Below are 16,281 nucleotides of genomic sequence, written 5' to 3' on the forward strand. Positions count from 1 at the left end.
CCAATACAAAAATACATATAGTGTTACTAACATGTAAAATATATTCATCCTGCTGCTTCAGCATATCTGCAATCAGTAATGAAAAGATTGAATGCCCTGTTGGTGGTGTTTATTAATTTATAATAATAAAGTATAATAAATTATATCAATAAAAAAATAGCAAATGACTCATATCTCATTTGTCAGGTAAACACGCACAGGATAATACATTTTGTGATTTTTAAAATCAGTATAATGATAAACAATATGCAAAAATAAGATAAAAAACAATCTATATCACAATATGATCTAAAAGGTTAGTTTGATGGGGTGACTGGACACCCCAGAGGGAGGAAAGAGTGCCCCTCTCTCTCACTACACTGTAGCAGAGGCAGGACTAAACCAATTCACATGCTCCCTCCCCTCACTGAATCAGGAGAGTACAGGAATGGAGAGAAATATTCAAATTACCGGCTAGGAAAAATGAGCTTTAAAAAAATTGGGGGTGCCAAAACACTCCACCTGACTAAGGAAGGGTTAATATTTGAGAGGATACTGTAATTTGTCTTACAGGAACATTACCCTCTCTTAAAACAATTTTCACTTGACATGGTAATTTTTAGAACCACATTAACTGTTAAGTGAAAAATTAACTCTAATGCCTTCTGTTGTGCACATTATAGTTCTGAACACTACGAAATACTGTGATGGATCATAATTGTCATTATTGTGCTTGTTTTTCTGATAACTGTCAGCTCTAGCTACTGCTTTTGAATTGGAATTGTTTAGTAGGTCTATTCCCTACTGTCAGGATGTTTATATTTATGTTTTGTTGTTAGAGACCATTGACCATGCTAGCCTGTGTAAGTCCCGTCACTTGGTGGCAGCTTTTCTTGTGTCGTAATCTTGAGCAGTTTCTCTTCCTAGTCTCCTGTCTCAATTATTGTGCTGTTTGTGATCACATAGCAGCTCCTAGATTCCCAGTCATTTTACTACTATTTTTTTTTTTTGTACTCTAGAAAGGTTCCTTTAAATATTCTTGATTGCATTTTATGTTCATTGCATTTATTAGTTTATATGACATCATAGGTGTGTAGAGGTCTTTTTGTAGTGATATTTTTTTGTTTTTTTAAGCATCAAACGTGGGAGCAACTAAGATTGAAGCTTTCCATTGGAAGCACAAATTACGGATGATCAGTATAGAGTTTCAGGTGTAAGATGAATTAAAATAGCTCTGTTATGTATATACAGTACAGTAGTCAGATCTGAATGACTGAGATGAACTGCAGTTGTATGTATGTTTATCACTACCCCATAATGCATATCTTGGAAAAGTTATTGTTGTAAGAGCACAAGGAAGAAGCAAAAGCCATGGAAATCAGATCCGAATTAACCTTTGTACTTGTTACTAAAGTTTACTGGTACTTTTGTTATGAGGAAGTATCAGTACAGTGATTAATAACTTTGTCTGCATTAGTGTTGTAATGTGTGTAAGCTTTCTGATTTTTTTTTTTTCTGCAAAGTATTGATATCATTTATGCAAGTGTGAACCGTACATTGTAAGCAGTCACTTTTCTGGTAACTGTTAGTATGGTATGTACACTGCGGGACAAAAGTTTGCCTTTCATTCGCCCTTCATCTACTTTTCCAACTTTTTCCTCCTTGAAGCATCTTACTGAAGAGAATCTTCTGTGCGCAGTCAAACGTACTAGGCCTCACTCAGTTTGAAAGTATTAGCCAGCAAAAGAAAGTGAATAATTGAAGTTTTATAGTTGGCAAGCTTTTGTCCACACCTGTACCAGCTTATTAGACTAGAGATGATGCATTATCTTAATTTTTGCTGTTAGGAGTCTCTGTAAGTTGTTACAGTAGACAAAAACCACTTTATTATGGAAAGAGATGATGCATTTTGTCTCATTTTTTGCTGTTAGGAATATTTATAAACCATCACAATAGACAAAAACCATTAAATAATGCTGCCTTAAAGTAGCCTTTGCCATTGACAAGCATCTCCACAGTTATTACAATAAGATGTCAGATTGTGTGTAAATTGCCCCATGAGAATTGCGTATAGTTAACCACTTCACTGTGATGAAGTATTTTTCGTTTTATTCTTGTTGCCTTCAAATAGGTGCTGGAGAGGGATGCCTTCATGTGATGGCACCAATAGAACTGGGTGGTGGAGCTGGCTGGTTATACAAACTTCCCTCAGCTCTCTCCTTATCCCCCCAAAAGGAGGATGGTGGGTTGCAGGAGAGGGGTATTTTCAGCGTGCAGTCCACCTGGTTCACATTCAGATGAGCATGAGGTTGCAGCTGCTATTACTACCTTCAGACAACTGTATTCAGATTTTTCAAATAGAACTAGGCTGATGGGTGCTGTCTGATGAACCTGTCTGACCTATTCTACTTGGAAAAATGGATAAAAAACTGAATATAATAATAATGATGAGTTAGATATAGCCTTCATTTACACCTTTACTACTAAAGGTCCTTCCTAAATGGCACAAAATGGTCTGTAGGTCGCAAAAATAAACTGCAGCATGCATCACCATATTGAAGGGATCAGTCCACCCACAGGTTCTAATTCTCACTGTATGTGGCTGACATGTTGTGACAAGTGGATAAGTAAGTTGGGTAGGAGGGAGACCCAGGATTGAACATGAAAATTTTATTTTCTTTGACATTTCAGGCTGCACCAATGGTGTGGCCAGGTCTCGACAGATGGGGGTCGGAGGTGGGACCAAGCCCAAATTTGGGAGAACCTAATGCTACACATTGTCCACAAATCAAATAATCCAAAATTTCAAATGGAGGAGCCAGTGGGCAGTGGGCCAAGGGTTTGGCTGTGGGGACCCAGGCCCCTCCTTGTAGCTATGCCACTTGGCTTCGCAGATTGGTTGTGTAATGCAAAATGCTAGAGAAAATTGAAAATGCAAGTTCTATCCTGTGTCTCTTCGGTCCAGTTTACCTCACTGTAAGTGTGTACCAGGGAACTTCTCAGCCTTGGCATGTAAAAGTTAAGAGGACATGATCAAAGACAGTCGTCTCTGTGTAACCTGTTCACCTTGAGGGCAGACATTTCTGTTTTTCTCTGTATTTCCAGAGATTTTTTTTTGTAGGACAGAATATCTGCAGTGAAGGAGAAAATGAAGGCTATGTCTAACTCCTCCTGTTTGAAAAGTCTCCCCAAAGCTGATTGAAATAGTCAGTGTAGTAAAAATAAACTGGAAAAAGACCTTAGCGGATTGAGGGGGTTACGAACACCAGTCTCTCATACTAATCTTCCTAATTTTAACCTAGTGTAAAAGTATTTAGCCAAAGTGACTTAATACAGATTGTGCAAGTGCCGCCACAAACATGGCCTTTATTAAATAGGTTACTTGTAATTGTCTTCACTACACTGTACAAACTAACAATTTGACACTAGTAATAATTATCATCAGTGTGATTTATTGGTTTACACTATTGTATACATCTTATCTAATAAGAGTACTTTGCAGTTAACATAGGAATCAATGAAATAAGGACAACATATTTTCCTACATTTTATATCATAGTTAGTCTTTTTACATTACTGGCACATGGATCAAGTTACAGTAATTCATGCCCATCTTTGTTGGGTTGGTTCTCCTTTGTTTTAGACCATAGCCAGATAATCTCTCAATGATGTTTTTCTAAGTGGGTTGAATACATGTGATGGGAGCCAGTCAGCAGCTCTGTTTGGAATACTTAGCTCATTGGCACTCTACCTAGAGTAACCAGTAAATACTGTATTTATTTATTTTCACACTGAGATGAAACTTTATTCCTGCCATGTGAATTACTGGCAGTATTATTTCCTTGGATGTTTTTCATTTGCAGAACTTAGATATTAATGTCATGTACAGTGTGTAATCCTTTCAGCAGGTTGAATGAAGTTTAACAACAATTACTTTACTTCAGATACAGTCAAATATGATGGACTGAGGATAGTTAACTTTGGTTATAAGCAGTTTTGTAGCTAGTATGGCACAAGATACAGTAGATTAAAACTGTGACATCTCTGAATAATTTCCTGTCTAAGATCAAACAATCGTATTCTTGATCTTCCTACCTTGTTGTGTCCTTAGGAAACAAATGTAAGATGTTGATGATGTGTTATTATTGATGTGCAATCTTTCCACCATATGGGAGATTATTGGCTGTATTTTGGTTGGCATTTGAGATGCTTTCTCAGGAATGGGATTGTCAGACACATTTATGACTAATTCTCTGTCATAACACAGTCATGTTTTTGCATGCAGAACAGGAGATGGGAGGATTCTACCTGCTCCTTGCTGCAGAGACAAATATAGTCACAATTACACAATTACTTTTCTCTCATAACCAAGATTTGCCTTTTTTTTGTATGAAGGACAATAGATATGGAAAGACCCTGACTTCTCATCCCCTTGTTCTTCCTGCAAATCCTAGATTCTCTGTGCTCCTTCCCTTGTCTTTTCTGCAGAAACAAATATAATCTACAGTAACTTTTCTCTCGTAACCAAGTTTTATATATATATATATATATATATAAATAAAACAATTGATAGGAAGGCTCAGACTTCTCATTCCCTTGACCTTCCTGCAAATCAAAATCTTGGGTTATGATCAAGAATCAGTTGTAAGTATGTTTGAGAATGATTTTGAATCCAGCATTGGCTGTGACAGTTTGTATAGAGAAATACTGTTTTGCACTTCTATGTTTGGGAATCCCACCCCGTGTCTTTATTCTCCTTCTTCCACTGTACTTTTTTTCTTGAATTTTACGTACATGTACTGTATTTAATATTAACGCTAGTTTGCATCAGTAGCATGCAAGAGGATTATTAATGTCTGATGTGCAAAATAATTACTGAGGACTAGGCATTATGATATCTTTTTTGCCGGCTAGAAGTACAGTATGGCCGTATATTATATCCTTACAGACCTTCTAGTCTGATTTAGAAAAAAAATAATTTTCTGTTGGTTTTGTGGACAGTAATGTGTGTATGAATCCATTCACATGTTCCTCATGTAGTTTAGATATTTATGTAAAGTTTCATGCTGCTTCATAACCAAATGTGTGAAACTTTAGGAATGTATCCTCAGTGCATTACTTCTTGTGGACCAAGATTCTGCATTAGCAAGGATTTCAAGCTGGAGCTGAAAGCATGGCACAGACAAAGGTCCATATTCTTGTTGGCTAAGGAAACTTACTAGGACCTTTTCCTTAACAGGTTATTTCTGTATCTGGAAAGTTGATAATACAGTATTCTTGTATGTTATTTATGTTGTAATTTTTGATGCTATATTGCTATGACGTTAGAATTATTTGGATTTAAACCAGGTGAACTGCAAGCTGAAGTTATCCTTCACCTGCAGTCCACTGTCCTTCTTTCAGGGGATATGCATGGAACTGAAGGATGTTTTTATAATATCTCCACTGTCCAGTTGTATTAGTACCAACACATGAAGGCATTCCTTGCTGGTACCATGTTGACGTTAAAAATACATAAATAGCATACGAGGGCATAGTAAGGGGTAGTATTCTAAATACTGTATATCTGTAAGGAAGAGGTGCTCTGAAAGCATCCCAGTTCCACAAGAATGCAACCTAAAAATACCAGGATCATACTTTTGTCTATCTGGGAGAATTTATAACACCTCATCTTCAATTATTTGTTTTGCATACTGTATTTCACTTTATCATTCTGTTGGTTTTATCTATGTCTTTTTAATACTGACATAGGTTTCCTAAATAATATAAAAGGATGATATACAGTAATCTCTATTATCTGGTGTAATTATTATCTGGTGTAATGCAGCCAACCCCCTCGCCAGATATTGCGTTGGTACCCCTAGTCGGCTATCCTTTCAGCATTTAGCTGGATAATGTGTCTCCTCCCTAAGCTGTCCGTTTCGACCCTCAATCTTAATATCATTCCTACAATATTAACTGTGAGTAAAAGATTAAAATCAAGCATAAAATACAATACATTTTTGGTACAGTACTTATTGTTTCATTTTTTTTCATTCGTTTCATTTTTAAAGACTCCAACATGCTTGCATGCATCGGCCTTGGTCACCTAATGGCGGCTTTCCACGCTGCATGATCCATTGCAGCCTCCCTGTTCAGTCCCTTAACCCTGAGGTCACACTTAATGACCTCGTCCCATGTCTTTCTAGGTCTACCCCTCATAACTCCACCCCCAATATTAACACTTCTCACCTTCCTCTCCCAATTATCCTCCTTCTCTCCACTTATAGTACAGTAATCATCATCATCATCATCATCCAATCCTACGTTGACCCATGAGAAGCATAGGAACCCAGGGCTAGGCAAGTTGGTCCTGACATTTAAGATGAGAGTGACCAGCCTCACCCATCCCTGAGTGGCATTATGTGAGCAATAACTCCAACCACCCCTTTGATATAAACCTTCACCGCCTTAATCCGATGGGAGTGCCGCAATTAACCACTAAATCACCAGGCGCCATAAAAAGGTTATATGATTACCACCCAGCATAGTAAATGGTTTCCTAGTGTACAAGAAGCCATTCCGCTTGTCACTCAGTGTAGTGTCACCCACAGGCAGAAGGAACAGGAAAGAATGAAGGAAAGACAGACAAAAGAGGGGACGTTAAGTCACCCGTAGACAGAAGGATGAGGAAAGATGAAGTAAAGAAAGACAGAAGAGGAAGGAAGGAAAGATGGAAGGAGAGGAAAGGGCAGACACCTGAGAACAGCACTACATCGAGTGAGTGGATGGTGAGCCTACCCACTTACCACCATAGTATAAAGTACATAATACAGTAACCCTTCCAATATCCGATGTAATAGAGCCCAAGTAACGTCCAGGACTTTGTCTTGTCCGTTACTTGGGCAAAATGCCCCTGGACAGGTACTTATACACCCCAACTGAACGTAACTTTGAAAGCCACTGAAATAATTCCCTACCAGACATGCACAGCACCTATTTAAGACCCTATTCACACAAATACGGGACAGAAACCTTAAAATAAAAGGAACCAGAGAATGAGAAACTAGAAGTGAATAAGGAAAATATTTAGCAGTGTACAAGTTTACCCGCCTCATCTATGGCTCTGACAGTGGTGAAGGTGCTCTTGAAGCACGTACAGTAATCCAGTGTTGTGTTGCACTTAATCCTTTGCACTGTGAATTATAAGTTTTTAACACTGCACATTCTGTTCTTACATGGGAAGTGGGGAGGATGCAGGGGCGCTCTATTGGACGTTGCTGGAATTACACGCCAAAACACAGGCAAATTTAAAGAGTAGGGATAAACACATACCAGCTTTTGTGTGTGTGTGTGTGTGTGTGTGTGTGTGTGTGTGTGTGTCCTAGATTCTTTCGAACATTCATCCAGATGGCCTTTGGTCTGGATATCTTAGGGCGCGTCCACACGTGTGCACAAACAAGTGTTGGCAACATCTGAGCAGCACAATAACGGACGTGCAGCAAACATGTTGGGAGCAGCAGCATTGAGATCATGTTGGCAACATCATGATGAAGTCTCAGCTGCCTCGAATGGACACACTTATCCCGTTGCCTCTGCTGCCAGCTTTCAAAACTGCTGTGAAACATGTTTGCATACATCTTTTTTTTTTTCTTTCTTTCTTTTTTTTTCTTTTTTTTGTGCGAGGAAGAAGGAACCACAGGCCACGAGCCCGCAATAACTGTTCCTTCCAAGAGAAAAACAAAATACAAGAGAGAGCCAAATTCAAGATCCGATCATTTTGAGATGCCTGGACACACTGTGTTTGAAAGACTGGAGACAGTTCCAGAGTTGACCTGTTGCATAAATGAAGGACTGGGAGTAACGGTTAACTCTTGCATTAGAGAGTTGGACAGAAAAGGGATGAGAGTTTGCCGCTAGATGGGTGCTACGCGACCGTCGTAGAGGTGGAGGAATGCCAGCAGAGAGTTCAGAGGAGCAGTGACCACTGAAGTAGTGATAGAAAAGAGATAAAGAGGCAACAGTGCGGCGAAGAGACAGAGGTTGAAGGGAGTCAGTAAGAGAAGGAGAGTTAATGAGACGAAAAGCCTTTGACTCCACCCTATTGAGAAGAGCTGTATGTGGGGAACCTCCCCACACTTGGGAGTTGTACTCCACACAGGGACGGATAAAACCTGTGTATAAAGTCAACAGCTGTGCAGGGGTAAAGAAGGAACGGAGTCGGCTTAGCACACCTAATCTCTTGGAAACAGATTTTACAAGAGATGTAATATGATCTTTCCAAGATAAGTCTCGAGTAAATGAAACCCCAAGCATGTTCAAGGATGATGCAGGATTAAGCTGAATATTATTAAACATTAGTGGGTACACCTGTGGAAGATTTTGACGGGTTGATGGGTGTAAGAACTGAGTCTTTGATGCATTAGAAACTACAAGATTATTTTTATCCCAGTCAGAGATATGAACCAAGTCAGACATTAGGTGTGCCACAGCCTCATCCCTTGTTTGATGAAGTAACTGCTGAGATGGGCATTGCGGGAACCAAATGGAATGGTGAAGGGTGGAGTCATCAGCGTATGAGTGGATAGGGTTAGATGTACAGCTTAGAAGGTCATTGATGAATAACAGGAAGAGAGTTGGTGATAGGACAGAGCCCTGAGGAACACCACTGTTGATAGATCTAGGAGAAGAATGATGGCTGTCTACAACAGCGGCTATAAAACGACCAGAAAGGAAGCTATAGACAGGGACACAGATAGAAGGATAGAAACCGTAAGAGGGCAGTTTGGAAATTAAAGATTTATGCCAGACTCAATCGAAAGCCATTGAGATGTCAAGTGCAATGGCAAAGCTTTTGTTAAAGTCCCAAAAGGAGGATGACCAGGAGTCTGAAAGGCAGGTGAGAAGATCGCCAATGGAGCATCCCTGATGGAACCCATACTGATGATTAGAAAGAAGGTTGCGATAGTAAAGCTGTGTTGCCAATATATGTTTGAGCACACGTGTGGACGCGCCCTTTGGGAAATCTAAGACTTGGACTAATGGACCCAAGCCCAAATTGTCTGGGAATCAGGGTGACCGGGTCTTCGTCGTCAGGGTCTTAGAGGGGTTACTATATAATCATAATCATGCTTACCTAGTGTTGGCACTGCCATATAAGCCACAAACCCAGCCATCACACAGAACTAAGGTACAGTAGTCAGAGCACTAGAGTATGGATCATTACAGCAAAAAAGGAGGCACAGGGGGGTAGCCACTATGTGGGTCACAAATGCACAAGGCACAGATACGTCTTCGCTATACGACATCCAGTGGAGAGAATGAGAGGACAACGGTTGGCTTGGCACGTTGGGTGGGTTGCACCCACAACACATTGTGATTGGCTGGCATGTGTTTTTTGTTGCGGGATCAATCCGCGTGCTAATTGGGTCCCATGTCAGTGCCAGATGATACACATTACTGCCAAAAGCTGCATAGTACGGCCGATTGCATCCCGTTTCAGAGCTGGATAATGCCTAACTTCGCTGGATATTGTTTTGATAGATCTGAGCAGAAGGTGCTGGATATTGTGACAACAGATAATTGAGAGATTACTCTGCATTGTATCAGCATACCAGATACAGAAATTTGCTGGTAAAGGAGAGGTGCTAGGGATCCTCCCCAACCAACAAGCATACAGGGTCCAGAATTCCTGAGACCTTGGTGATGCCAGAGTGATGGTGCTATTCGCTTAATCTGTACGATGAAACACAGCCAGTAAGCCATGGCCACACCAGTTATAGCACATTACAAATTTTAATTACACACCACCAAGACTCACCCTTCCACACTTGTCCATACCCACCTCATTCTAGCTCCATCATTTGTAACTGTAACCCTCATTCTAACTCCATCACTTCTAACTGTAACTCTGACTTGTAATAGACAAATATATGCACATGATAGTGTCAGAGTGAGTCTTGCATGTAGTAGACTACTACTTGCACGTGTCAGGGTCAGAATGAGGGAATATCAACTTGCGTCATTCCACATTTGCCCATGCCCTCTCACTCTAACTCCATCACCTATGACTTTAATTTTAATCTGGAATGGAATATATTTACAGGCAATAAAGTTAGAATGAAGGAGCATCCGCAGGTGTGGAAAGACTTGGGTCATGGCCAGGAGTAATTTATATTTGGAGTAGATTGTAGTTTTGACCTTTGCACATAGTGTGTCATTTTAACCCGCAGATCTCTTAGTACCACACAAATGTCACATGAAGCGGTGTACTGTATATGTCTTTTATGTGATGGAAGTAACCAGATTGTAGCATTTTAATATAACCCTCTGATCCCTAAATGTTACACAAATGCTTCTGGAAATGGTATACAGGTATATGCCTTTTATATGATGAAATGATGTTGTGCTACCTACCTCTTCCTTAGCCTTTATCATTCTTTTTCTGTGTCTGTCCTCCTCTCTTCCTATTTCTCCCATCTTTCCTGTCACTTCTTATTGCTTTTCTCTCCTTCACAGGTGGCTTTACATTGAGTGACAAGCCAAATGGTTTCCTGTAAGCCAAGAAACCATTTACAACACTGGGTGGTTACCATATAACCAACCCATACGTGCTCCCTACGTGTCAACAAGTGGGTTGGTGGAGGGTTAGTGCCCCTCCCCGTAAAACAGGTAACTCAAAGTCAAGTGGCCACCCCTTACGGGATTATGGCGTCTGGCAATAGATAGATAGATAGAAGTTATTGATTGTGGTGAATCAGGTAGGGTTAGTTTGTCTTGTGGCTTTGTGGTACTATATGATGGGTTTTGCCTCTCTGGTTCAGTGATTTGATTTTTATTCTTTATCATGCTGTCCCCAGGCCATTTTTATTCAACTAGAGAAAAGCTTCTTGTTCATGAGAATAATGAAGGATACATCTAACTTCTAAATTTCAGAGAGTCTCCCCAAACCAGAACAAATTTGTTTGGAGTCAGCAAGATTATAAAAAAATTACACCCTTGGACTTAATGGGTTATATGTTTTGAAACCTTTGAAATCCCACCCACACAAATGTTATATGAAATGGTTCACTGTATATGCCTTTTATATGATGAATGTTAGCCACTGCAGTGTGTAAGATAAATTTAGTATGTTATGAACCCTCTAAAGCCCCATGCAATGTGATGGTGCAGTAGAGGGAGTTCAGTGGTGTTGTTTCTTAAGCACTGACTTTATAAGAACTGTGGGGGCAGTTTTGTGCTTTTACAGTTGGCATAAGGTAATACCAGACATTAACCCTCTACTCCAAGGACATATTTCCTATTATTCTTGTTACCACTACAGTAGACAGCTTAGTTTAGGAGAAACCTTTTGAGCTAAAGGAATTGGATATAGCCCCAATTAACCTTTTCAGTATGATAGTAATACTGGAGAGGGACACTTTGTGATGGCCCAAATATAATTGAGCTGCATCACAGCCAAGTTATACATATATCCCTCATCTTCCTCCCTGTCCTCCTAAAAGATGATAATGAGCTGCAGAAGAGGGCAACTTCAGCCTGCAGTCAACCAGGCTCACATTCAGATGAGCCTGGGGTTGCAGTTCCTGCTGCCAGAGCTGGGCACCGCAGTCTATAATTCATCTTCACAATCGTAATTCCGCAACCTCTGACCCTTACCTTCCGCTACCGCAATTCCACAATAAACTTGGAATGTGCAGTTCCACTACCTCAGTACTGCAACCACAATCCAGTTTCACAATTTTCAATACAAAGTGCACAAACAGGAGGTAAATCACTTGGTAATTTAGTGAATTATTGTACTGTAATCCATTTATAATCTGTCTATGACATTTATGATGTATTTTAAAATTGTCATCGATACCTTGGTGTTTTTGCTGAAAATTTACCCATTACAGTTATCATCCTCAGAACTGTAATTTTGTAAGGTACTGACATATATTCAGGTGTATATCTATCACTTTTTATTTTGTATCAGAGTTAGGGCATACCATGAAAATTTCACAATACCAATATTAAAATACTGTAATATAATCATATCCTTTATTACAAAAATAATATTACAAGGAAAAGAAATAGCCTTTGTACCACTCGGGAAAATAAGTCTAACCAGCAGCAGAATGCAGTCCATAGAATTTAAATAGATAATTCAAAGAAATGTGCTTGCAGATAACTCAGTAAAACCATAAAAGAAGTATTTTCAGTGATCACCATTACATTAGCCCTTAAGATCATCATTTGTCAAATTGTGGAACAACTGTGCATGATTAGTTATGCGTGCCTTGAAATTTACTGCCAAGCTGGCTTATAGTATATCGTATCATATCAAATCATTTCTCCTGGTATCGCCCATCCCTACTGCTAACTGACACAACGACACCTCGCCCACTGCCGCCGCTGGCTGGGAATCCTGTTCAAACTTGATATTCATGAGTCATGCTGTAGCCTGTACTAACCAACACCGACTGCCACATGGGCGATTGCCAACAGGAATGCGATTGCAGAAGTACTTCTGCAACACAATACCACAAGTTTTGGATGAGTTTGTGGAATTGCAATTCTGCAACTGAAATCATGCGGTACGCTATTGTGGAAACTGCAGGTTACAGAGGTGTCCAGCTCTGCCTATTACTATCTGATAAACTATAATCCTAGTTTTGTGACTGTCTATGTGTGTAGTGCAGCCGAAACTGGAAAAAGGATTGCAATGAAACTTGACAGAATGATTGCAGTTGAATCATTGATAGGTCCATTTCACATTGACCAAACTTTTCTAAAGAGGTGTTTTGGTCCCTAATAATTGTCCCCATTGGCACTATATTATGCAGGACACATCAGGCGGGGGTTGTCTGGTGTTGAAGCAGCTATTCATTGGTTTTGAGCAGCAGGAGGTGCAGTTGAAATATGGCCCTCATTTGAACAGTCCAGTATTGTACATAATCATGTTTTCCCCAACAAAATGTGTATCATTGGCATTGATATACAGTTCTGTGAAAGATGATGCAAAAACTTCTGCAAACAGATGCTTAGTTTTTGAGCTAGTCACATGTACTTGAGGCAACTTCTGGCGGACAGGGAGAAAACTTGCATTGCTGGAAATTGGTCATCTTCAACACACAAGTACAGCTCATGAAATTTAAAAAGAAGAATATACTTTGGCACCATTGGCACCAGCGCTATGTAAACAGAGTCCCCACTCATTCAGCCATTATGCTGCAATTGCGAGATGACTGAAACGAAACCCATGTAGCTGCAAACAACTGAGATTTAAGGGCAAAGCCCGAGAGCCCTATGCAGGAGCAAGTGCACAGCAGCCTAATACTACTGTAGTATGATAGTGGTTCACCTAAGCAAAGTAAAACACTGATAGCCTTTTGGTAGCCCACCACCCATTCATAGTTGGGAAAAGAGGTCTGGATGATGGAGATGATGACGATGATGATGATGGTGATGGCGATGGTGAATGTTGGTGGCAAGAATAAAATGAAACCTATATAAATGAGTCGAAGGGTTAAATTATCAAACAACAGTTGAACATTCAAAAGCCTGGAATAATTTGCCCCCCAGGTTATTAGTTTTCTGTCTGCATTTGTAAGTTCTAAAACCTGGCTGTAAACTTGCATTACAGAAGAATGGCACCAGTAAACTTCTCACTTCTTTGATTAAAAAAAGAAAGAAAAAAAAAGCACATCAGTGCCATAGTGTGAGTGTGGGTTCCTTACATGTAATGTATTATTTAGGTCAGTATGAAGAATGTCAAGTGAATCTTGGTATGTGCTGTAGTCCAACACTAATAAAGCATGATATGATAAACTCTTGGTATTTTACTTTGTGGTACATGTGAGCACCCTCCATCCATTCATGAAATAGGGCTGCCTTCTGAATGGCAGTCCAGATTTTCTTGTATATTCTAGTTCTCTTATGGTAGAGTTAACCAATACTTGCCATCCATTCTATATACAACAGGCCATCTCTGGAACCATCTCCCTCAGTCTACAGTTCTGTCTTTGACCCCCAGTCTTTTAAATGCAATGTGTCTCGGCATCTTGAAATGGACAAATCTTGAATTTGGTTGTGTTTTGTTTATTTCATTCTTGGAAAGAACAACTTTATAGGCTTTTAGCCCTTGGTTGTTTCTCTTTGCATTGGAAATAAAAGGAGACCTTTTATTACATTGGATGGTAACCACATAACAACTTGCAGTGGCTCAGAAGGGTTCACATCTGAGGTGTGATTGGGATTGGTTGCTCACATACGGCCACTCAGGAAAAAGTGGCCGGTTACTCTTCCTTTAAAAAGTGTGGACCAAGTAGCCTTGCTCCAGGCCTCTGCATTCCAGTTGGGGTATTAAAAAATTGAATAATAGGCAGATACAGATGTTTACTCTACTTTTTGTTTTATGGAAGTAGTAACCAAGGGCTGAGAAAGTCTACAATTCATTTTTCCAAATAAAGTGAAAGCATGAGAGGAGCCAAAATCATTTTACATGTAGTGCACTACTTTCAGCTTGAGGGGAAGTTTAATCTCTTACATATCAGAAATTTCACTGAGCATAATAAACTCATGTTAGTATTAAGCAGAATGAAGTAGTCTGCGTAAGATAAATCATGTGTTTCTAAAAGATTATACATAATAATGTCTTTTCAGGGGATCTCCAGTAGCATAATTGGAAGCAATTGTCTCCAATTATTACACAGTCTGAATGGTGTTGGAGAGGGAAAACTTAATGCAGTAGCACTGATTCAACTTGGAGGTTTCTCTGCACAGTTATACAAACATCCCTCAGTTCTTTCTCTGTCCCCCAAGAGGAGGATGGTGAATTGCAGTAAAAGGGCAACCCCATCCTTCAATTCAATGGGTTGACATTTAGATGAACCTAGCATTGCACCTGCTAGTACTACTACATCGTGTGATTAGAATTCCTGGTGGTAATGGTGTTGTAACTCCATTGGTCTTCTCTTGTCAGTTTGAAGTTTGGTTTACTTTCTGTTGGAAACACACCACAGACCATTCATGGAATGATCATGACACAGATGTTAGCTGCTTGAAGATATAATCAGTGCTTCATAAAATTGGCACACAAAGCTAAGAGAAAAAAGATTAAAGTACTGTATTGTCATCATCATCATCATCATCATCATCATCATCAAATTCATCATCACCAACATGGCATTTGTTCTGTCTAAATATGGAATGAAGCAGGCTCTGGATACAAGGAAATTGAAGGAACAATTGTAGGAGAACTACTAACAGCATGCCTAATGAGATAGGCTGTACAGTCATTCACACATTATTCAGGCTTCTGGGATCCTGGCTGCACCTATCATATATATATATATATATATATATATATACAGTATATACACACACAGTATATGCACATCAAAATCACTTGCCACATATATTTCATTTTTATCTCATAGAAATTGAACCCAGACTTATCAGACGGTGGTTGAAGATGCTTCTGCCAGATTGCATCTTTTGTTTTTAAACATGACAAAGATCCTTAACCCATTTCAGTCTGGATGCAGGCCAAGTGAAGTCATGTTGGAAAGTTGATTTGATCATATTCAGTTTGTTTATATCTGACAGAATTGGACCACTTGTGCAGTGTGGATGCTGACTTGTGGCTGCATAAATTTTGTTGAGCCATAGTTATGAGATAGAAATGAGTCTCCTTGGTTGGTAGTCAACCCAACTGTCCATTCTTACAACATTTGGCCATAAACTAAGCTGGGGATCTTTGTCGGGTAAAAACACAAATTATAGAATCCAAGGAGACTTACTGAATTTCATACAACCACGGTGTAGTAATGTATTCAGAGTGCGAGAGTGCCCCATTCCTGTCAAGTGAAAACAAACTGACTTACCCTTGTAACCACCTGTGCTGCTGAATGAGTTATGATGATACACATTTTTACCATGAACACCCTCTTCATTCAAGGTCAACTGCTGGAGAAGGTGACTCTGAAATGACAGGGTGGTAGAACAACCCAGTTATATTTATCCCTCCATCTCTCCCTTATCCCCCAACAGGTGGATGGTGGACTGCAGAAGAAAGGCAATATTGGTCTGCAGTCTGCTGGGTTCATGTTCAGATGAGGCTGGGGCTGTGACAACCACTGCCGGTACTACTGCTACTTCTAGGGCAGCTTTCTTTTTTTTTTTCTGCCACCAGTTAAGTTTATTCAGTTTTAAGCTGGAGGGGTTAGATATGGCATTCACAAATCCCATCATTACAGGGCAAGTCATATAAGCTGAATGATACAGACTGACAATAGCTAGAACAATGAAAAGACAATCAGGTTGAAAGTGTAACAGTTG

At 39.7% G+C, this 16,281-nt stretch overlaps 1 protein-coding gene across 1 annotated transcript in view; it reads left to right on the forward strand.

Moving 5' to 3' along the window:
• The first annotated feature begins 2,892 nt into the window (after positions 1-2,892).
• Positions 2,893-16,281, forward strand: part of LOC145416965 (uncharacterized) — a 39,379-nt gene continuing 25,990 nt past the window's right edge. The window contains exons 1-3 of the mRNA XM_080285812.1: positions 2,893-2,987; positions 8,956-9,148; positions 12,786-12,884. Of these exons, the coding sequence (XP_080141938.1) occupies positions 2,893-2,987; positions 8,956-9,148; positions 12,786-12,884 (387 nt within the window). The remainder of the gene's footprint in view (positions 2,988-8,955; positions 9,149-12,785; positions 12,885-16,281) is intronic.

Source organism: Coenobita brevimanus, chromosome 108, assembly GCF_032717465.1.
Source record: "Coenobita brevimanus isolate Jiangsu-jjx chromosome 108, ASM3271746v2, whole genome shotgun sequence".
NCBI lineage: Eukaryota > Metazoa > Arthropoda > Malacostraca > Decapoda > Coenobitidae > Coenobita > Coenobita brevimanus.